Raw genomic sequence first — 23016 nt, forward strand, 5'->3', positions numbered from 1 at the left:
CTAAAACAATGTCGCTGTAGGAGACCTGTGTGGCAAATATGGGCAGCTAACCCTTCCTCATTACACATTTCTCCCTAACCTCTATATCAGTTCCAGTCGCATAAGTCACTCCATCAGGCCAGTACAATGACACGCAAGAATTCATTCCAGGTGCGCGCGTCAGCGTGACTCCCGCGTCTCCCGGTCTGAAGCTCGTCTGGGAACGCCCCCTCCCCGCCCCGTCGCTTGTTGTGTTGTCATCACGTGGCCGGAGCAGACCCTGACGTCAAGGTAGGGGAGGGATTGCGCAGGCGCAGAAAAGGGGGCGGGGGACTCGGCTTGTTGTGTTGCTGCCGGAGAACCAGAGACGGTCCTGCTGCGGCCGCAAGCCCTTCCAGCTACCTGACAATGTCGTCTCATTTAGTAGAGCAGCCGCCGCCCCCGCACAACAACAACAACAACTGCGAGGAAGGTGAACAACCTTTGCCCCCGCCAGCCGGCCTCAACAGTGAGTGCAGGGCCGGTGGGCTCGGCGAAGAGGGTGGGGGGGCGGGGGAGGAGCTGCTCCGGCCGCCGCCGCCAGCTCTGCGCGGGGGGCGGGAGGAGAAGGCAGTCCATTGGCCGAGGCTGAGGATGTGCGGGTGACTGGCAGCTCCCGTCACCTGTCAGGAGGAGTGGCTCCTGTCTTCCTGTGGCCCGTCTCCCCTCCCTCCTGGTCTTGGTCGGGGGGCTGCTTGGGCTTGCAGTCGGGGAGGGCTGCTGGGTGGGAGGAGAAGGGGGCGAGCCGATCCCACCTGCGGTGGGCCCCCCTAGCTTAGCCAATCGGAACGCGGGGGGGCGGGCTTTGGGGGCGCGGTGGGCGGAGCGGGCGGTGGAGGGGACGTGGGCAGGGATGGGGACGTGCAGCTGGGACGCCGGGGGATGGACGCGGGCGGCTGGCGGCGGGCCGAGGGGAGGGGGCGGCGGGAGGACGCGCGGGCGGTCAGGTGTGCGGCGGGGCTCGCGCCTGGCCGGGTTGACCCCAGCTCTCTGGGTCGGCCTCCCCTTAGGACTCGGAATGTAAGCCCTCCAGTTCCCTTCCTTTGTTACCACAGGCTGGTCAGGAAAATCATTTGGTAATTTAGTGGTTACTTGTTTGACGGTGGGGGTGGGGGTGAGGAGGCTGTGCTACTTTTTTTCGTGTTTTGTTTTGTTAATTTTTTTTTTTATGAGAGTTGGCCCAAGTGAGTTTTTTGGTTTTGGTTTTTAAACGATGGGGTTGTGTGCCCTGAAAACATTTTGTGAACAGCCTCTTGAGCCATGCAAGATTGCATAAATTATGGAATCTGGGGCAATAAACGTTCAGAAACGAGATTAAAACCACACTGATACAGTCGGGCGCTTGGAAGTTAATGTGCAATATTTGAGTTACGAGCAGCTGCAGTTGCTCATCATAACATTCTGGTGCTCAGACATCTTGTCCTAAGGTTTTCCCCAGTTGTCTTGAAAGCTCAGTTTTCTTGGAAAGATCGTTGCCCAATCTTTCTGTAATTGATCTTATGAAAGAGGCAGTTGGGACAGTTAGCATATGGCCAGATGAAATCGTTTAAAAATCATTTGGATGCTTAACTGATTTTCAAAGGCATTGCAATCTCTTTCATAAGAGGGAGGTGTTCCATCGTGGCCTAAAAATTATTTTAGGGAAAAGAGTTCCTCCCCACAAGATGGGGATAGAATTTGAGTATTTTAAGATATTTTCATTGCTTGTTGCTGCTGTTCCATCTTTTGATGGATAAATTTTTCTTAAATGTTGAGTTTTTGAAACCCAGGTGACTTATGTTCTGGAATTTAAGATTTGTATATTATTTCCCACAGAAAGGATTAATTTATGTGTCTTAAACATTTACTTCATGTATTTAATGTGCACTTAAAACACTGCTTACCATTTTTAGCATACCGTTTTAGAAGCATGGAATTTTAGAATGGGAAGACACTTTAGTGCTTACTGTCTCTGTTATTTACTGGTAAAAGAGAGCAAGAGTAAAGTATGTTTTCTCAAGTTCACAGCAGGCTAGGACTTAGAGCTGAGATTTTTTACTTTCTGATAGTAGCCCAGAATCCCCTGGTAATGTGTGTTTCCTATTCTCCCAGTAGGTTATTCTACCTGATGTACAGAGGTGACCTGCCTATCTAGCTCTCTTTAGTGTACTGTTTCTTGATTGTACTCACCATTTTCCTGCAGTACTCTCAAGTTGGCTGTTTGGTTAGTATGCATACATGATTTCACAGGAAAAAAGGAATTTTAGTTTCCTTTGACCATTTAACAAAAACAGCAAATGGGGTCGAGTTGTCTGTGATTGTTTATATCTGTGTCTGATAGACATAAGAGGTATTTGATGTTTTTGGTCGTTGAGTTGCTGCTACGTTTATATTAACCTTAACAGAAGTGGAAGAACACTTTGTGTGTGATACCAAAATGTTGGCTTTGGGAAGTCTGCTAGATAGAAAGTACTTTTTTTGAGTAGGGTGAGCTTTGAAAAGTTACTGAAAACCTTTTAGCTAGTGCTATATTTAATTTCTCCCTTCTTGTCTTTTATTTTGTGTTTTTAGTTCATTATACAACAGTGGTTTAATCAAAACAAGAATCCTTACTGATTCCTTCAAGTGATTTTTGGGCGCTAGGTAAAACAACTTATTCAGATATCTAATACTACCCAAATTGCTGATAAGTTGAAGTTCTTTGTTCTGTAAAGTTGCATAACTATGAAACACAGGAGATGAACTCATTGTACAGATTATCTGTGGTTTGGGATTTTTCTTCAGTTCAGGGGTCAAGACAGTTTTAACAGCAAATTATTGAAATATTTGGAATAATGAAACCTTTCTCTGACTTTTTTGTTTGTTTGCTTACCATTGGGAAGCTATTCATTTTCCTTACAAAATCAGTAGATAAATATCTGAACTACTGGCAGAGTTAAAACAACATTTTTCCAGTTTCCAGTTTCAGTTTTATTCTTAAGAAAACTAACAAATTATGTAAGAATATCTGTATACATTTATGCTATATAAGTTGGTAGGTAATATAAGAAAATCTTCTTACTATTTAATGTAGGAAGTACAGCCTTTCTTTTTCTTCTTCCTTTTTTTTTTTACCCCCCCCCCCCATTTTAAACATCTACAGCTGTGATGTACTTGCTCCCCCAGTATGGTGAGAAGGCTTTTAAGGCTATGGCATGTGAGACTTACTGCTTCATGATACTGTTTTGAATACATAAGTAACTGGTGTGTAAGTATCCACTTGTGGAAAATGACCTACTTTTTTTTCTTTCTTAAAGATGTTTTTTATTTATTTGACACACAGAGATCACAAGTAGGCAGAGAGGCGGGCAGAGTGAGAGGGGGGAAGCAGGCTGGCCGCTGAGAAGAGAGCCCAATGTGGGGCTCGATTCCGGGGTCCTGGGATCATGACCTGAGCCGAAGGCAGCGGCTTTAACCCACTGAGCTACCCAGGTGCCCTAACTTTTTTTTTTAAAGAATAATTTTGGTGACTGTTCTTGGTCTGGATTCCAGCATCCAGAACTTTACATAAAATAAAGGCTTCAAGGAAAGAACATCAGACATAATGGAATGTGTTACCCCTGGTTAGGATAAGAGTTATACATGGGACCTTGGAAAGTTGTGGAAAAAGATGAGAACTACTCTTCTTCCTTCTCTCCCTTCCTCTACCCCTCAGCTCTCCCACTCCCTCCTCCTTGGCAATTACTGGGCCAATCCTCACAATATACTATATTACAAAATGTAGAAGTGTGAACTCTTAGGAATTCTCAAACACTTAAACTAACGTATATCTCATGTATTGTGTATGTGTAGAGTCTGGCATAGAGAGGTCTTTTCAGTTTTAAGTAGTGTTTTACTATAGTGGAGAGAGCCTATAGTTTTTAATTTTAAAGTCTGATTATTAGGAAGAGAATTCACTCAAATTTTTTTCTACTTTGTATTGCTTGGGCAGCGCAATCCTCATATCTTGTCTTGTTTCCTTTCCAAGGAGAAGGGGACTTTGTGAGAATTGGTGGAGTTAGAACATCAAGAAATTCTGAGGCTGTAAATCAGGAATGAACTAGGTAATGAAAAGCATGTGTAGTCCATCTGTTGAGAAAGACAAGTTTATTTTTTCCCATCTTAGTCAAAAAATGAAGGTTTTAATAATTTGTGTGCATAACTTTTTGTGCAGTGCTGTTTATGTCCATAGTTACCTATCTGGAAGAGAATTATTAAGGGAAGTCTACCTTTTTAGGTGTCTTAATGCACATTGTCAGATTATCATTTATTGAAGACCTGATTATAGATAACATAATAATAGAAACAATTTGGGTAATGGTTAACCTTGACATTTGGATAATGGTTAAAGTATGGTATGAGATGAGATGCAAAGCAGTTGTTTTGAGGTAAGGTAATATACATTGACATTGAAAGACATCTATCTGTAAGCTGTTAGGTAAGAAATGCTTCTTACAGGGGCCCCTGGGTGGCTCAGTGGATTAGGCGTCTGCCTTTGGCTCTGGTCATGATCTCAGGGTCCTGGGGTCAAGCCCTGTATCAGGCTCTCTGCTTGGAGGGGAGTCTGCTTCTCCTTCTGCCCTTCCCCCTGCTCATGCTGGCACACACTCTCTCTCTCAAATAGATAAAATCTTTTAAAAAAGAAAAGAAACGAAAGAAACGCTTCTTAGAGAAAAATATGTATAGTACAATTCAATTTTTCTGTAAAAACAAAACCAAAGAACAGCACTGTATTTCATTGAAAAAGCTCTGGAAGTTGACATAGGAACCTTTGAAAAGTAGCCTTTAGGAATAGGAATGGGAGCTTGGGAGGAGAGGTATTTTTACTTTATATGTTTATTTTCAAGAAACACATTTTTGCAATAAGATACATTTTTAAAAGATACAGAATATAATTACAGTAGTGGCTAACACATAGCACTTTCCATATACTAGTGACCTTCTTTATTTTTCTCCATGCTTTATTCATTTCAACCTTCTAACAATCCTATGAGGTAGATGTAATTATTATCTCCAGTTTACAGATGATAAAACTGTTAAGGGGTTAAGTAACCTGTCTAGGGTGTAACAGCTGTAAGTGTTAGAGTGGGAGTCTGCCTTCACTCTCTGCTCTTAACCACCGTATTAGTATATGCCAGATAAATATTGTCTGCCTTAAGTAGAAATGACTTCATTTATGCTGGGTATGAAGCTAATCACAAAGATCAGTTTTACTAAGGTTTTCCAGGTATGTCTTCTCAAGTTCCTAGGTTATGATTGCTCATGCATTTTTAATGCAGAAAGTAGAATTTAGATACTCGTTTGGAAGTCCTTCAAAAAAGTAAGGTCTGGAAAAGCTAATACTACTACAGCACTTTTTTCTTTGATCAGCTATTTGAAGTGAAAATTAACTATATTTAAGGGAAGACTGGCTTCCACAGAGACCCATCATGAACTCCTGGTTCCTTAGTTTTTTACCAGAACAGCTCAGGTCTTTTGGTTGTTTAGTTTATTTTACACTTCAGTCTTCTATACAAGAAGAATGGATTCTGCTGGTGTAAAATAAGTTTGACAATCCTAGAAAACAGTATGAGTAGAAAAATTTATCATATACCTCTTTCTTTTTCTGTCTCTTTCTGTTAAAATACTTTGCAGAACTCTAAATTTAGGGATGCTTTGGCATATTTCTCATATACTCCAGAGGCACTTGAAGTATTTAAATTACCTTTAGTTAGTGTTAAATCTGTCTTAGCTTTGCTAGTTGAACTTGTTAATCCATTTTGAGTTCTGTCTAGTCTGTGCCCATTTTTGTGTATAGAATGAGGTCACAGATATGTCCTGCAACTGTGTTGTTTGGCAGTACAGTCCCAAAGATTTGGCGGTGGTTATGGGACTGTGACACATACTGGGACTGCCTTAGAGGGAAAGGACGGAAAGGGTAACTTCATTTTCATTTAGCCAACGCTGTTCTAAGTACTTGACAAATATAAGCTCTTCTAACTAGTGGATAGCTGACTATCTCCACCTACTGGGTACTTTACCTGTGTCCTGTGTTTAATCCTCAGAGCTGCTCGTAGGGATCTGTATTTTTGAATATCTGTTTTACAGAGAATACTGAAGCTCAGAAAGACAGGCAAAAACTAGGTGGTGGAGTCGGGTTTCCACCCAGGTCTGCCTTTGAGCTTTTCCTTCCAGTAAGGATGATGTTGAGTTTACTTTGGATCTAGAATAGTCCTCACCTCACTGAGAGTGCATTTTAGGGTTTGAGCCTCTTTTGGTGATGGTTCTGATTTACTGATGGAAGACTCTTCAGCCACAGAACTCTAATGCTTCTGCTGAGAGTTTGGAGGAATGGCCCTATCTATCTGCTTGGTTATATTTTATAAAATAAAATTTATTATACAGAATGGAAATTAGGAAGAAAATTCAGCAGTGTTTCTTTTTGTTGTGAATTGGCTGCTGTTACCAATTCTTATTAAAATTAAAGCACTGTAATGTGTTCAGCAAACTCACTGAGCCAATAAATAAATATTTTCAAGAGCCATCCAGATTACCAGGGCCACGTCCCCTTTCCTGTGGCTCCACCCTCTTTGACTGTTGGCCTGAGAAAACCTCAGTGTCTCCTGTACAGATGCGCAGTTTCTCCCCTAAAACCAACAAGGCTTTGTGAAACTCTCGGAAATAGGAAGTGGTGGGAAAGAAGAAAGGACAAGTCCACGAGGTATGGTTAGTGCATAGGGAGAGGATAGAAAGAGGTGAGGTATAAAGGAAAGGAATAAACTAATTTGTGGGGTAGAAAGAAAGCTTTTTTCAGATTTTTTTAGTATTATCACCAGATTTAATTAGAGCTATGTGCATTAATTTTATGTGGCACATTTGTACACAAATTGAAAATTTTACGATTGGATTTAAGTTCTCTAGAAGCCTCTAATTGTGCTGATTAGGACAGTTGTTAACTTATTTAGATGACTTCTAAGAAGTTTCTAAGCCATAAGTTTACTTCATCTGTGGGGAGGATACAACTAAATAGCTGCAGTAGACTATGGGAAAAAATACGCATAAATATGTTATATTAAACATATATAATTAAAATAGTAAAGATAAGTAGTAATAAAGTAGCCACTTATTTTTTTGAAAAGCAATCTCAAAGTTTTCCATAAGTGCTTATCATATATAAACTAAGCTTTAACTAGAGAGAAAATTGGCTAAAAGACGCATTTTCTAAGATAATAGTTGTAGAGTTCCAGCTTCTTCTAAATTGGTTGATTGCATGAGCTACTTCAGGAACAGGAACTATATATATTTTTAGACTTCTGTTGCTCCTTATTTATTTTCTTCAGAATACTCTTGCATTTGCTTTGAGGCCAGACTGAATTCTTATCAGAATTCACCGCATTCACATCTGTGTGCACATGACAGAGTTTGGTTCTGCTGTGGTTAACTTAAGCTATCTGACTTGTCCAACAGGTTCCTGGGTGGAGCTACCCATGAACAGCAGCAATGGCAATGATAATGGCAATGGGAAAAATGGGGGGCTAGAACATGTACCGTCCTCATCCTCTATCCACAATGGAGACATGGAGAAGATTCTTTTGGATGCACAACACGAATCAGGACAGAGTAGTTCAAGAGCCAGTTCTCACTGTGACAGGTAAGTAAGATCCATACAGATGGGTTACAAGGTCAGTTCCCATTAGAGAAAAATAATAAATTTACTTTCATTTTCATTTTACAGAACACAACTCTTGGTTTATCGCAGCATGTGTAATTTAAATCAGATAGCTAATTGACAAATATTTGAGTGCCTGGTGTTTTTCACTGGATTAAATCAATATCCTTGTTCAGATTGTATCATTTTTTGATGTTTATCAGTTTTGAAGTCAATGCCATAAATGTTTACTTGTAGTATTAAACTTTCTCCCATTTTCCTTTGTGTCCTGTTTAACAGATCACATTCTGCGAGTTACGTATCTGTCCCCCCTTCAGGACTGTGAGGCTCGAAAAGGCAGGAGTCATTTCATTTCCTTTGTACCCTTGACAGTCGTCATGCTGGTGTGCTATAGTATACACTCAGTAAACATTTGGGTCCTAGAAACTGCAGGTTGATTCAAGTTATAGTGGTATTTGCATCGTTGGAAACACCAACCAAGATCTGTAAAGATAGTTAATTTGGAAGGCCATTCTGTGTCTTCAGAGGAACTTCTGTTTCATGCCTCATTTTTCTACATTGGCCTTTGGGACAGTAATTCCACTGTTGAAGGACTGCTTTTGGTGAAAGAGTAAGGATACAGTGATACGTATGAGTAAAATGAAACTGAGTTGTTCATTTATTTTGCAGTGTAAGCTTTGATTTTTTTTCCGAAGGGATGGGTGGTATATGTGACAGTTTTAGACTGGTGGCAGCCATGCTATTAGCATTATGGGCTACTGGATGATCTTCTGGCTGATGAAGAGTTAACTGATATTAGTCATGTAAAAATGCAGATGCACAAGGCAAAGACTGAGGAAACACTTAAAAATGTGTACTGAAAATAAAAGTGATTATTTCCAAGGGATGGAATTGTGGATATTTTTCTTCTGAATATTTTTGTACTTTGTAAAAATTGTATATGTAGCATATTTTATTTGTCAGAAAAAGTTTAAAAGGAGTAACAGGAGTTCGGTCATGTTTGAAGTTCCTACATATCTTATAATCCACTGATGTTACCAAGGTAGCAGAGGACCGGTTTGCTGGCTCTGGCACTCTGTGCGCCCCCGCCACCCCGTCTTATCTCTCTGCCTTTGTCCCTGTGCTTCTTAGGAGCCTGGGATGACTCTTGTTATAAGCAGAAGCAGAGCAGATGGCTCTTTGCTGAGCAGCTTCCCAATGATTCCAGTTGCAACAGCATTCGTCTGTCTTTCAGACTGAAGTTCATATTAATTACATTTATATTATGGGACTTGTAAGGGGTTTCTGAAGTTTTCTGCTTCTTCTGGGCCTGTTTGTAAGACTTTTACTATACATTCAAGTACATGACCTTTGATCATTGGTATCAGCGTATCTCTTTTTTTTTTTTTTAAAGATTTTTTTAATTTATTTGATATACAGAGATCACAAGTCGTCAGAGAGGCAGGCAGAGAGAGAGGGGGAAGCAGGCTCCCTGCTGAGCAGAGAGCCCGATGCGGGGCTCGATCCCAGGACCCAGGGATCATGACCTGAGCTGAAGGCAGAGTCTTTAACCCTCTGAGCCACCCAGGTGCCCCCAGCGTATCTCTTAACCTGTTGTTCACTTGCTGTTGTCATTGAGCAGAGAAAAAGGTACCGGCTTGCTTTTCTGGACATCTTATTTCACTTGTGGTTATAGTTCTTCTTGTGACCGGATAGGTTTAAGTTAGGTTTCTAAATACATGAAGCAAGGCGTGGCACGTGCTTTTGAATACTTCCCTAACCCTCAGCTTCTGTATCTTTAGGCTATGGGTTCCTAGTCATCTTTCAGAGAAGGCCTATGACTGTAGCCCAGTAATACTCTCCTGTGCTAACCCACCATAACATTTTAAAATGTCTTCACAATTCATGCCCTTTGAATTGCCAGGCATCTCTATATTTGAAGTCGTCGAGAAGTGTTTTTGGTAGATGGAAGCATTTTTAAGGCTGTTGGATATTCGTCCCAGAGCTAATTTATATATATAGTGATCCCTGAATAACATGAGTCTGAACTGCATAGCCATGTGGATTTTTCTTCCATAAATCTAGTATAGTACTGTAAATGTAGTTTCTCTTCCCTATGAGTTTCTTTAACATTTTTTTCCTCTAGCCTACTTTATTGTAAGAATACAGTACATAAGGCCTATAATGTACAAGATCTGTGTGAATTGACTCTGTTATCTATAAGGCTTCTTGCCAAAAACATGTTGTTAGTAATTAGGTTTGAGGGGAGTCAGAAGTTATACACAGATTTTTAACTGTTCAGGTTGGGTCCAGTGCCCTACAATGTTCAACGGTCAACCGTATTTTCAATTTAAAAATTATTCCAGAGATACATTTTTGTCACTGTAGTGGTTATTAGAAGATAAGCCCTATGTGTTTTGTATTACATTTTACCCTACTGCAGGAGTTGTCAACCTACACAGTAGGGAGACCCAGAGAGCTTTTAAAAATATCAGTGCACAGGCCACGTCCCTGGAGGTTCATATTCTGTCATCAGGGATGGGGTAGAGACATGAGGGTATTTTAAAAGCTCCCCAGCTAATTCTAATATGAGCCAGGGTTGAAGCTCTAATGCATTCCAAATTGTTAGTAAACGGTTCACCAGTGAAATGTTTAGTACTCTTCTAAGTGAGATTGGTACAGTGATAGGAGTGTAGAAGTGGAACAGTGCTTCTGTAGGGTTCTTGACTATTTCATTTACTGCTTGACTTACTCCTGGCTCTGTGAGAATGGCCCTTAATTTGATATCTGGCTGTGAATGCAACAGTGTCATATGAGTATAATGACAGTAAACTGAGGACAGTAAAAGTGCCTCCTTCCATCTGGTTCCTGTGCTCTAGCCTGAGATTTCTAGTTCAAAAAAATGTCTAAATACTCTAACATATTTGTGTGATACAGAACTAGCTTTTCTCTTTTGCTGTCCCCATTTAATGCTCTTTTATGTTAATTATAATAGTCTGAGACGCCAAGGCCAAATCAGTCTGACACATTTTGGGTGATCTTATTTATTTTTGAATCTGTCTCACCATCTTCTCTATATGTTAACATTGTGTACGAGCTCTTGGGGGCTTTAACAGATCACATCTCCTTTGAACTGGTTAAGCCTGGAGAGTTTTCATCTCTACTTTCAATGAGATTTGGCAGCGTGGGTGTGGAGTGGAAAATCTAATGACCTGCTGTGGTTACACAAGCAATCATTGATAAGATTAAGAATTGAACTTACCATGTTGTTTTCATCTATCACATCAAGTATAGTTCATGATCATGTGTTTTTATGTAAAAGTTTACCTGTAAATTTTGTTTCTGGAAATACATCTTTATACTTTTTATTGAAGGTTCTATATTTGTATATAAGCTTATATAATTCACTCTGAAATATCTCAAAGCAGGTATTTCTGAAATAAGTATAATGGTGATTCTAGTCTCCATACTCCTTTACATCCCTAAAAATTGCTGGGATCCCCAAAGATCTTTTGTATATGTGGGTTATATATTTTGATATTAAATTATATTAAAAATGAAAACAGATTTTAAAATGTATTCATTTAGCAATAATAAACCCATCGCATTTCTGTGTGAATAAGTTTTTTAGAATGAAAAATAACTTTTTCATAACCAAAAATAAATAAATAAGTACTAGCATTGTTTTACATTTTTGCAAATCTCTTTATTATCTGGCTTAATAGAAAACAGCTGGATTCTCATTTGCTTTTGCATTCATTCTGTAATGATAAAACATTTCATGTAGCCTTTGGAAAATTTCATGATCCATGGAATAAGAATGACAGATGTGACAGAATAAGAATAAAAAAAGGCAAATCATAATAGTATCATGAAAATAATTTTAACCTTGAAAACCCTTTGAAAGAGTGTTGGGGGAGGTGTTCAAGACATGACTGCAGGTTGACCCTGGAGTTGGACTTGGGCAATTGGAAGCTCCCCATTCCCTCCCCTGTTCCTGGAATGTGCATTCTACCTGCCTTCCTGGCTCCCAGAAGCTGACTCAAGAATATAGCTTTGAGGGGCGCCTGTGTGGCTCAGTGGGTCACTGGGCCTTCGGCTCAGGTCATGATGTCAGGGTCCTGGGATGGAGCCCCGCATTGGGCTCTCTGCTCAGTGGGGAGCCTGCTTCCCCTCTCTCTGCCTGCTTCTCTGCCTACTTGTGATCTTTGTCAAATAAATAAAATCTTTAAAAAAAAAAAAAAAAGAATATAGCCTTGAGACAGAAATATGGTGTTTGCACGGCATACATAACTAAACCCAGTTAAGGCCTCTATATACTTTTTAAAATTTGGGAGGTGGATGTGATCTGCTCACCTCACTGTCACTCCAAGACAGGCCTGGTCTGTAAATTCCCTAGTTTAAAGCTGCCACCTGCCACCCTGGAGTGGTCTGCCTCTTGCCCTCCTGTGTGGGGGCCGGTTTCAGATTACACCAAGGAAGCTGTTTTGGAGGTCTGGGAGCCAACTAGACTCTGAGAACTGCTTTCACACTTTGAAAATCCCTAGTGATGAATTATTTAATGATGAAAGAACTTTGAGAAAAAGAACCCCAAATTAGGTTTCTGGTTTTGAAGGTCTTTATAACTTTACTGGAAAAAAGTAAAAAGAGAGAAATTATCCTTGCAAAGGAAATCATCATCATCACAAAATTCCAGAATATTTTGGGCATAAGAGTGCTCTATTTCATTTGTTCTTTGGGGTCAAGATAATACTTTTCGATTGCTGCTTTTTCAAAACCATACTACTCTTGTAACTTTCAGTTTTCTAATTTCCAGTGGAGGTTAATTTACTTTACAAAAAGAGAATTAAAAGTAATGGCTAAATTCTTTCTCTTCTAGCCCTTCCCCACAAGAAGATGGGCAGATTATGTTTGATGTGGAGATGCACACCAGCAGGGACCATAGCTCTCAGGTGTGTGTATATGTGTGGGTGTGTGCTTATTTTTCTGGTGTACATTAAATAATTAGGAATGTGAACCTCTAAATAAGTATGTTTTACTTAAATATATTAAAGAGTAAGAAAACTTTAAAAAGTAGTTTGAAGCTGTTTTAAGTTCTTCAGTTTCTGATTTTGGAATTTACTTAGGATGATACAGCTCTCTTTGTACACCTTGCAGCTGAGAATTTGGGGTCCTCTCACTGTAAAAGAATTGGAAAATTCTTGTCTGTAATGTATCATTCCAGTATTCCAGGCTAGTTTCTTGAGTTTATAAATAGAAAGCTGAGACAGATGTTTTATTTAAGGTCACAAAATTAATGAAAAGGAAAGTTGTAGAATCAGGTGTGAAAACTTTTTCCTGCATCTCACAGCAAACCAGTGACTTTTGAGATGAGTTTCAACAGCTAGAGAGAATATTCTTCTGAATTTTGCAGGGTCCCTTAAGATAAATGTAGTTCGCTAAGAGTTGACGTTGTCAGTAAAATAGATGGCTGTAGTATTGAAAGTATACAACAATTAATATTCTGAAACCTAAGAGAAGTAACTGTTACTAGCGATTTAAAATGCTCATAGCTGGCCCTTGACTGGATTGATGTGTTGATTCGCCTAAAAGTGCCAGAGTGCAAATTTGTGAGGACCAGAACCATTGTCTCTCTCTACCGTTTTCATGGGCTGGCAGAGTATTTGTGGAAGGAATGTTAAAAATGCATTTGGACAGAAACTTTGCATTGTGGGATTCTCCCTGCATAGTGACCTATTCCCCTTTTGCACTGGAAATACTGTGCATGATAACATGGGGTGCACCCAGTATTCTGTTTCAGAAGGCTGCAGTTTCTCCCTGCTTTTTTCATAGTCTGTGCTGTTCTCTAAAACCTAGAAAATCTACGGATTGAATATAAATTTGTTTTATGAGGAGCTTTATATTATAGATAAGATTGTCGTGTACAGAGATATTCTGACTGCAGTTGTTGAATTGCTGGCTGATGTATGTCGGTTTTGTCACATGCATAAGCCATAACTAATGAAGAAGAAAATAGTAGTTTGCATGGCAAAAGTGTACTAAGGAATCCCAAGGAAGAGAAGTGAAATTAATTATTTGTTGTAGTCTTTCCTGAGGAAGATGTCCTCATTTCATACTGTCTTTTGTACTGGCACTTTGAAAATCTAGATTAGCATTTTACAGAATGTGTTTCAAGAAACATTTGCTCAATGGGAAGCTCCATAAGATAGTTCCAAAGTCAAGTGGAAGTAATACAGTTCCTGGGCTCTCTTTCTCCCCTTCCCCATCCCCAGTAGTCACAGCACATGGTAGCACACTAAAGGCTCTGACAATTCCGGCAATAGAAGAATCTCTTAGTTTAAACCAAGTGTTTCCCAAGCTTATTTGATCTTAGACCTCCCTCCCCCACACACATACATTTTCCCCCTAATAATCTACCTAACAACCTATTGGAACACTCTCGTAAGTGCTGTCTTGATGCATGGAGTGGCAGTAGACATTTAGCCTTAACTGATACTTGAACTTAAATAAAATTGTAGAGCTGACTGCATCCAACCTAGAATTCCAGAGGAATTTATGAAAGCCAGGGTAGAAAATACAACATTTTTGGCTTCTATGTCAGATTATGATAGTATTGCTCGTGTGGTCCCAATTCAGAAATCAGTACCTAAAAGAATATTAGTTACCGTCAGCGTTGTTGGGTAAACCATATTAACAATCAGAGCAGTCCATATAAACATGATTACATCTTTGGAAAAGCAGTTTTAAGTCCTTTAAGAAAAATGTGTTTTTTTAGAGTAAGACTTGTAGTAAAAGAGAAATCAGTAGGTATGATTTATTTAAACTTTCAAAAAGCCTTTTCCATTGCTTTTTTAAAATTGAAGAAATGATCATTTAAAAATTAACAACTTTAGGTTTTGGGAGGGTGGGTTTTTTTCATGAGCGAGAAGCAAGCTCAGGGTTAGCAAACAGAAGCATTTACCACAGGACTCTTATGGGATTGCCCTTATCAAACATGTATATATTGTCTGTACGAGGAACAGAGAATGTGTTCAGCCTATTCTAGGAGGAGGAAGGAAAGACACTAATACATACTAGAAGTATTCTAGGTGCTAAATTTATTTTTAAAAAAAGTTTTTCCCACTTCCAGTGTTCTCATTCTAGTGAAAGAGGTGATATTAGCCCTTAGAACAAATGGGAGAAGTGGGGCTTTGTCTTCATTAAATCATTAATCTAAGATCACAAAGCCAATGGGTGAGAGAGCCAGGATTGAAACCAGGGCTGTCTGAGCCTGCAGCTCTTGTGCCTTCTACTAAAATAAATCCATGCATGGGGTTGATTTCAGGAGAGCTCACGAAGTCCTGCGAATGAACTAAGATGTGCTGGGTGAGTGATGGTATGAGGAAGCCTAAGGTATAATGCATTTAGGAAAAGGGTCATTCAGACTATACTTTTAGGACCATAGTCCTCAGAAGTCTCTGTTTTATTTAGGTCTCTTGAAGTCCTTTTTGTAGTGTGTTTCTGGGGTTAAAGGGGCCAGCACAGTGTTGGGTATCACTGTTACTGGTACAGAGCAAAATGTCCTCCCTTTCCTGTCTGGTAGAACTGAGGTTTATGGACCCTATTCTGTGTGGTTTTAATAGCTGCACATAGAGACCATGTCAAGAAAGAACTTGACATGGGCCATGGAGGGAGAATGTAAGTGCTTTGAAGGTAAAGGACTTGCACATGAGAACAGGCTAAAATAGTCAGAAGAGGGTTATTGATTCGTTAAAAGTATGAATCGTATTTATAGATAAAGTGCATTATTACCATATTAAGTACATTTTTCCAAGAATTGGAAGGTAACTTAAAACCTGAAACTGGCAAATTTAAGATTAGTAAAGGGAAGCACACAGCAGTCGTAAATGAGGATAGCATAGGATTCTTGGTTCTTAAGGTAAGCGTTAACCGATTTGGGGAGTTTGTTTTTACTAGTAGTCCAAAGATAACTTTGCTTCACTCAACTGAGAGAAAATGACATCATAAAGTAAATTAAGCCATAAAATCTTACTACATTTTCATTCTCTTGGAAAGTAGGAAATATTAACTTGTTCACAAATTTAAACCTCAGTCTTCGAGCAGTTTTAAGGAGAGACAATGCGAGACCAGAGTTGCAAACTGTAACCAGAAGTGACATGAATGTGTTGAATATAGTCAAATATTGTGTGTACACAAACTGATCTATAAGGAAATTGTAGCAACTTCATTTTGATTTAGGATGTTTTCAGATTTATACCAAAAAGAGCCAACTCATGATTCTGAGTAACCTCAATACCCAATGGAAAAAGCTTAATCCTAAAGGCTACATTGTGTCATTCAGTGGAATTTGCCAAGTCCAGCAGAACTAAGTAAGAATGATACTACCAGAGTAGCAAAAATCCACAGGGATTTTACTTTTGGTTTGATAGTCTCTAGAGGTAGGGTCGCCCCTCTTACTCTCTGAACTACCTTCCTGGGGCACCTAGCTCACAGAGAGATAGCCCTGTCAAAAAGAACCACATGCTTATATCAAGCTCTGCATTTCATAGCTATCTACCAAAAAGAATGAATTCTATTCAAACAGAGTAACAAATCAAAACATTTCTTAGCTTTGAGACCCATGGGTCTGAGGTCCTAGCATCACATTCCTTAAAGCTGAGGGAATGGTATTGTTCATTTTTAGGACCATCTCATTTCTGAGGGTTCTTGTGAAGGAGAAGCTATTGGGAATTTTGCTTGTTCTTGGCCTGAAACTGTAGGTTATCATTACCAAGAAAAAGGACTTACTTTTCTTTTACCTGATGGAAAAAAATGTCAAATTCTAAGCCATTATAAAATAAATGATTCCAAAGTCTTTTAGCTTATGTAATTTTGAATAAACCTCGGAAAATGTTTCATTAGTGATTTGTCTAAGGAAGTAAAGCCTAATGCTTAGGAGTTGGGGACTCAAAGAGACTGTTTACCTGGTTTAAATACTGGCCTTATCTCTTGCTCCTTACAAAACTTCAGGCACTTACGTCTTCGTTTCCTCATCTGTAAAATGGAATATTAATAATTTCTGTTTTTATGGCATTGTTGCCAAGTAAAAATCATTAATGCATATAATGTGCTTAGAATGATGCTTATCTCTTGATAAATGATTAATACTGTTATTACTTACTTCCTCATCACATCTCCCACTTGTTTTCTCATCACTTTATATTGATTAGCATATACTTTTGGAGATTTTTTAATTTTTAATAATGAAAAGTTTTGAGTATGAACAGAAGTAAAGAGAATGTTGCAGTGGGCCTCTGTATAAGTATCACCCAGATGCAGCAGTTACTGATGCTCTCCACATTTCAGTGAACATTGTAGCCCGAAGTGCACTTTCCAGGTTCACATCCTATGCTTTGGTTGAACAATGGTGAGGCCCACTCAGGTTCTTTTTAAGATATTAAATGCCCTGATCTCAGATCACTGGGTCAGTTTTTTTAGAAAACTGGCGTGTTTCTTACATGAAAATTGCTGATGCACAACCTTAAGAGTTTTAGTATATTTTCTGTCTAGATTTCTCTTTTGTAATGGGAACAATTGGGCTTCCTTTTTTTCTTTTTTAAAGTTGTAATTCTTCTTCACAGTCAGAAGAAGAAGTTGCAGAAGGAGAGAAAGAAGTTGATGCGTTGAAGAAAAGCGTTGACTGGGTGTCTGACTGGTCCAGTAGACCTGAAAACATTCCACCTAAGTAAGTCCTTGCACATGTCTTCTCAGGGAACATGGCAGACGCCATTCCCACCGAAAGGCAGTGGACCTGCTCACTCCCAGGATGCTTTCAGCAAGTGCGTTTCTGAGTTTCTGACCCCTGCCTCTGCTTTTCTTCCCCCAGGGAATTCCACTTCAGACACCCCAAACGCTCTGTCTCTTTAAGCATGAGGAAAAGTGGGGCCATGAAGAAAGGGGGTATTTTCTCCGCAGAATTCCTTAAGGTGTTCATTCCGTCTCTCTTCCTCTCTCATGTTTTGGCTTTGGGCCTAGGGTAAGTACTAGTGGACTCCTAATGGGTTTTCCCTTCATTTCATCCCCTCTTGTGTTTCCAGACATAAGAAATAGATGTGAAACAGTTTGCTTTGCTTTTAATGTTTCAGTGCAAATAGGGAGAGCTTAAAAGAATTATTGAAGCTGATACAGTATTGGTACACTGGTAAGCATTTTCAATAGGGGAGTTTTATTTTTCTTACTTGAAAATAAGTTATTCATGTTAATCTTCTCAAAGGTCATCTTCCTAACCCCTTCCCACTCCCCCACCCCCACCAATGATCATCTTTAAGTGGGCTCTTCTGTGCTTGAATTTTTCCTTTTTTCTTGTTTATAAATTATTCAAGATTAGCTAAGTTTTATTTATTTTTTCATTTAAGTTCAATTTAGTTAACATACAGTATATTAGTTTTGGGGAAAGAATTTAGTGACTCATCAAGATTAACTAAGTTGTTTTTTTTTTTTTTTTTAAGATTTTATTTATTTATTTGACAGAGAGAAATCACAAGTAGATGGAGAGGCAGCCAGAGAGAAAGAGATAGGGAAGCAGGCTCCCTGCTGAGCAGAGAGCCCGATGCGGGACTCGATCCCAGAACCCTGAGATCATGACCCGAGCTGAAGGCAGCGGCTTAACCCACTGAGCCACCCAGGCGCCCAAGATTAGCTAAGTTTTAAAGTAAACTAACCTAGGGGCGCCTGGGTGGCTTAGTGGTTAAAGCCTCTGCCTTCGGCTCAGGTCATGATCTCAGGGTCCTGGGATTGAGTCCCGAGTCGGGCTCTCTGCTCAGCAGGGAGCCTGCCTTCTCCTCCTATCTCTCTCTGCCTGCCTCTCTGCCTACTTGTGATCTGTCCGTCAAATAAATTAAAAAAAAAAAAAAATCTTTTAAGTAAACTAACCTTTAAGTGTATAAACTTAGGGTTGATTTGAACATTTTTTTTTTCCCCAGAAGGGAAAGTACACCATTCTATTTAATAGTCCTTGAGTGAAACTGGTAGGTTGGTTCAGGATCCTGTTTTTTCTTTTTTTGTGGCATTTCGATTTATTCTTCTAAAGTTGACCCCACATTTACCTATACATAATGAATTTTTTTAGGATTGTCTTTTAAATTCTTTCTTTCTTCTTTTTTTTTTTTTTGGTCTTGCTGGAACAGTTGAGGAAATCTGTTTTTGAAGGAGTTAAACACTAGTTGTTGTTCTTTTCTTTTTATAAGATATATGTTATTCTCTTTAAGCAATATCTGTTATTCTCTTTAAGCATGTGCAAAGAATCATTTTCTCTATATAATATGCAAAAGCTCTTATCTCCCTTATCTCCTCTGTAAGGAGCTCAGCATATGGGAGAGATTTACTCACAGTCATAAATATGGAAACATAAACATAACTTTCCCATAAACTCCTTTTGTCTTCCTGAGTACCTGATCTGTTTTTGTGATGGTGAAGGCCATGATCACAAACAGCAGAATGGATGGAAGGGTTTGTGGAGGAAGGGAGTGTGTGAGTGTTGAACAGAGTTGGTGTGAGGGCAGGCAGGGGGAGGAGTTCAAATTCCCCTTCGATATGTACTGCACAGTAGTTCATTTGCCCTCAAGAACTTGGTTTTTATAACTTCCAGTAGCTCTTCCTTTCATGAGTCTACAGATTGTATCGCTTCCTGGTGTAAGTGTAACTATTGTTATAGATGAGTATAGAAAACAAAGGATTTGAAAAAGTTGGTTTTATTACACTGGAGGTTGGTGGGACTAGCTTTCTATTTTCCTTAACTTCCCTTCTGCTTATGCTATTTACTGGTAAAATACTTGCTTGGCAGGGAAAAGTAATATTAGGCCTTAAGCCTGAAGAGTTAAATGATTAGTTAAGAGCCCACTATAAAGCACTGGCAGCTTTGTGATTTGGCATGTTACTGTATTTTGTATGTAAAATACCAGTAGAACTTTCTGTCTGCTGTAAGGGAACGTGTCAAAGGAAGTTGGCTGTGCTTTGTCATTTGGAGAGATCTGTTCTCTCTGGTTTTACTTCATCTGATCACTGCCCCTGTGCTGTCCAGTCCTGCCTAATGAGTAAACATAATTACATAAAACCAGTTTGGCTGCCTGGTGACTGGTTTTAAGGAAGGCAGCAGTGATTTCAGGGTGTTAGGGAACTGTGCACATACACCTTTAGAGTCTTTTACAACATGGAGTTGTTAGGTGCAGTTCATCCTGTGGGCAGCTGGTTTGCATCCATTGACACTGATGAAACACTCTACTGTTTCCTTTCAGCATCTATATCGGAAAGCGACTCAGCACACCTTCTGCCAGCACCTACTGAAGGAAAGAATAGCCCCAGAAAAGCGTGTGACCTGTGAAGTGGTGTATTGTCACAGTAGTTTATTTGAACTTGAGACCATTGTAAGCATGACCCAACCTGCCACCCTATTTTTACATATCCAAGTTCCAGTAACTCTCAAATCCAGTATTTTATTCAAACTCTGTTGAGGCATTTTACTAACCTCATTCCCTTTTTGGCCTGTAAGACACTTTAGAATTTCCTAACAGAGTTTACTGTTACTTAGAAATTTGCAAGGGCTTCTTTTCCGCAAATGCCACCAGCAGATTATAATTTTGTCAACAATGCTATCGTCTCCTTTTAGTGCCACCAGACTTAGACCTGCATCATTCATGGTATAAATTTTACACTTGCAAGATAACTACCATCTCTCTCTTCAAATGAGATCAGATTAGCAAATGATAGAACAGCTTTGTTGTTTTGTTTTGTTTTGTTTTTTCAAGACAAAGCAAGCTTCACTAAGCTTGAATTTATAGTTATTAAAAAAAGAAAACAAACAAACAAAAAAACAAGACACAAGAAAAAAAATATCCTGGGCAATAAAAAATTATTTTAAACAAGCTTTGGAGCCACGTTTTGTCTAAACAGCCTCCTAATGGCGCCTTTTAATTTATAGGAGGCCGGCTACGTAAGTGATGGGTATGAAGTAGAATGAGAACTACATCAACAGATTTTAATAGTAGTATGTTGTAATGCTGTCTTTTCTATGGTGTAGAATCTTTACTTCTCCTAAGGAACGTCTCAGGCCTAGAACTATACAAAATTGCTTTGGGGATTTGTGTGTATTTGGTATTTTTGTTTAATTAGCTTTAGCTGCATGTGAATTTTTCATGACTTTTAAGTTTTGTCTTTTGTTTTTTAATTCTTTTCTAAGAAGGGGCTTTGGAATGAGTTCCAATTTGTGGTATAAATATAGGCTTCTTATTTTAGGAAGCACCACTTATACTCTGAAGCCTTTAAACTCTGAAGATGATTGTTTCAGAGTAATTTCAAGCACTTGTGCAACTTTGAAAACCAGACTTGGGTTGTGGGAACAGTTGACAAAGTTCTGAGAAGATGCCATTTGTTTTCCTTGGATCTCTCCCTTTTTACTGTTGACCTGCACAAGCCTCCCAAGGTGGTGCCCAGGACTGTGCAGGCACCGGTCACGTTCTCCCGGGGCCATCTTTTCGGTCGTGCTCGACTCCTACAGTCCCAGAGCGCTCGGCAGCTTCCTTCAGTGATAGACTGTTTCTGTTTTGTTTGTTTGTTTCTAAAATGTGAAGCTTTAGGACCAAACTGTTAGAAAGCAGCAGGATTACCAGTTATTCCAAGTAGATTTATTGGATTTTGGAACAACTAGCATGACTCTGAAGGGGATACTATCATATGTTTTATATATAAATAATTACTGTTTATGTTGTAGACATTACTCCTGACAATGTAGAGAACCATTGTTAATTTTAAAACTGGCCATTTATTCATTAAATAAAGCACATCAGGTTTGCCTGGGATGAGAACACTGGCAACCAGATTTGCCAGTTTGCAGAAAGACAGATGTCTTTCACATTAAGTTTTGTAAAATGGACATGTTATAGTGGAAAATAACCTACAGATTAAAAAAAAGTTAATTTCTGATTATCTTTTTTCATAAACATAGCTGGTTATCTTTAAGAAAGATGATATATCCAGAATTGTTTTCTGAATCATTTTGTTTTCTTTCTAGCACTTGATGCCTAAGTAATTTTGGATATCTTTTTATTATACCTTGTTTCTATCTTATTCTCAAACCTGGTAACACTTGATTTGCCTTCTGTAACCTATTTATTTCAAGTGTTCATACTTGGATTTCTTTGGAAGGAAAGTGAACCGGACAGCCCGCTGATTTTGAAAACCCCGGGTAAAATTGGAAAGGCTGATAGAGGTGAAAGAAATAAACCGTTAAACTGCTACAGTATGCAGTTTGTATTACAGTTGGTATCCTGGGAGGGAAAAAGTAAAATCAACCTTAAAATAAGAGCAACTTTTTTTTTTTACAGGTAACACATTGCCATCCTTTGAAATTCAATAGAATTCTATCAGTAGTGTGGTTGAACTTGGGTATATTTATGATTTCTTTTCAACATTGGAAATAAATTTAGTTCTGCCTTTTTCTTAAACTATCTGTGAAATTTTGGACTATTACTTAAAACATAAATACATGATCACAGTAAAACTTCTCCTAAGATGAAATCATGCAGTATTTATTGATAGCTCTAACATACAGAATACATGTTTATGCTCCTACCCAGATTTGTGTTGAACAGAAACAGATTGCATGGTTGGAAAGGAGATTTTGACAATTAACAGTTGACGTTTTAAGATTAATGTTCAAAAAGCTTTATACCTGTTTACAATTTGGGGACGAAAAGGCAGCCTTCATTTTTCTTGATTGATGAAAACTGGCTAACAGTACTTGTAAACAGAATCATGAGCAAAACTGCACAAACTTGCACATTGAAAAGTGCAACAAGTTACTTTGCAGTAAAAATACTTACTATTCTAAAAAGTGAAAATTGAAGATTTAGCCAGTTGGGTGAATTTTTAAGTGAACCAGTTGTTGAAATTATTGGAATTAACTGAGCCAAAGTGATATGCATTCTTCATCTATTTAGTTAGCACTTTGTATCATTATATACAGTTTACAAGACATGTATAACTTGTAGCTATAAACATTTTGTGCCATTAAAGCTCTCACAAAACAACTTCTGTCAGCATATCATTTTATGTCATGTGTGTGGCTTGGGAGTTTAGAGATGACGTTTTCCATCACTAAGTTCCTTAAATACTTGAGGGCCTAACAGTGTGCAGGTGCATGGGAACAAATGCTATTCCTGTGTTCCTGACTTCCCTACTCGCAGGGAGACTCTAACCACAAAATATTATTCATCAGAGAAGTGTGTATGAAATATTATGGGGCCAGATCATTCAGAACTTTCGTGGTGCAGATGGCATCAGGCTATTTTTATGGAAGAGCTGATGTATTAAAAGATGAGTAAGTACTTATTCAACAGGTG

General features: G+C 38.9%; 1 protein-coding gene across 3 annotated transcripts; it reads left to right on the forward strand.

The window, feature by feature from the left end:
• The first annotated feature begins 261 nt into the window (after window positions 1-261).
• BNIP3L (BCL2 interacting protein 3 like) lies at window positions 262-22704 on the forward strand. Of its 3 annotated transcripts, none has more exons than XM_082727799.1 (6): window positions 262-487; window positions 7462-7645; window positions 12522-12594; window positions 17263-17366; window positions 17508-17657; window positions 19915-22704. In XM_082727799.1, the coding sequence occupies exons 1-6, from the start codon at window positions 388-390 to the stop codon at window positions 19961-19963; spliced, it is 660 nt and encodes a 219-aa protein (XP_082583925.1). In that variant the 5' UTR covers window positions 262-387; the 3' UTR covers window positions 19964-22704. The 3 variants fall into 3 exon arrangements, with proteins under 3 accessions (XP_082583925.1, XP_082583927.1, XP_082583926.1); XM_082727801.1 differs by lacking the exon at window positions 262-487 and adding an exon at window positions 902-1038; XM_082727800.1 differs by lacking the exon at window positions 262-487 and adding an exon at window positions 6584-6715.
• Window positions 22705-23016: the final 312 nt, after the last annotated feature.

Source organism: Mustela nivalis (assembly GCF_964662115.1).
Source record: "Mustela nivalis genome assembly, chromosome: 4".
NCBI lineage: Eukaryota > Metazoa > Chordata > Mammalia > Carnivora > Mustelidae > Mustela > Mustela nivalis.

Coding starts and splice junctions, on each gene's coding strand:
- BNIP3L (XM_082727799.1), top strand. CDS start 388: ATGTCGTCTCATTTAGTAGAGCAGCCGCCGCCCCCGCACAACAACAAC. Junction 7,646..12,521: donor GCCAGTTCTCACTGTGACAG/GTAAGTAAGATC, acceptor TTTCTCTTCTAG/CCCTTCCCCACAAGAAGATG. Junction 17,367..17,507: donor CCTGAAAACATTCCACCTAA/GTAAGTCCTTGC, acceptor TTCTTCCCCCAG/GGAATTCCACTTCAGACACC.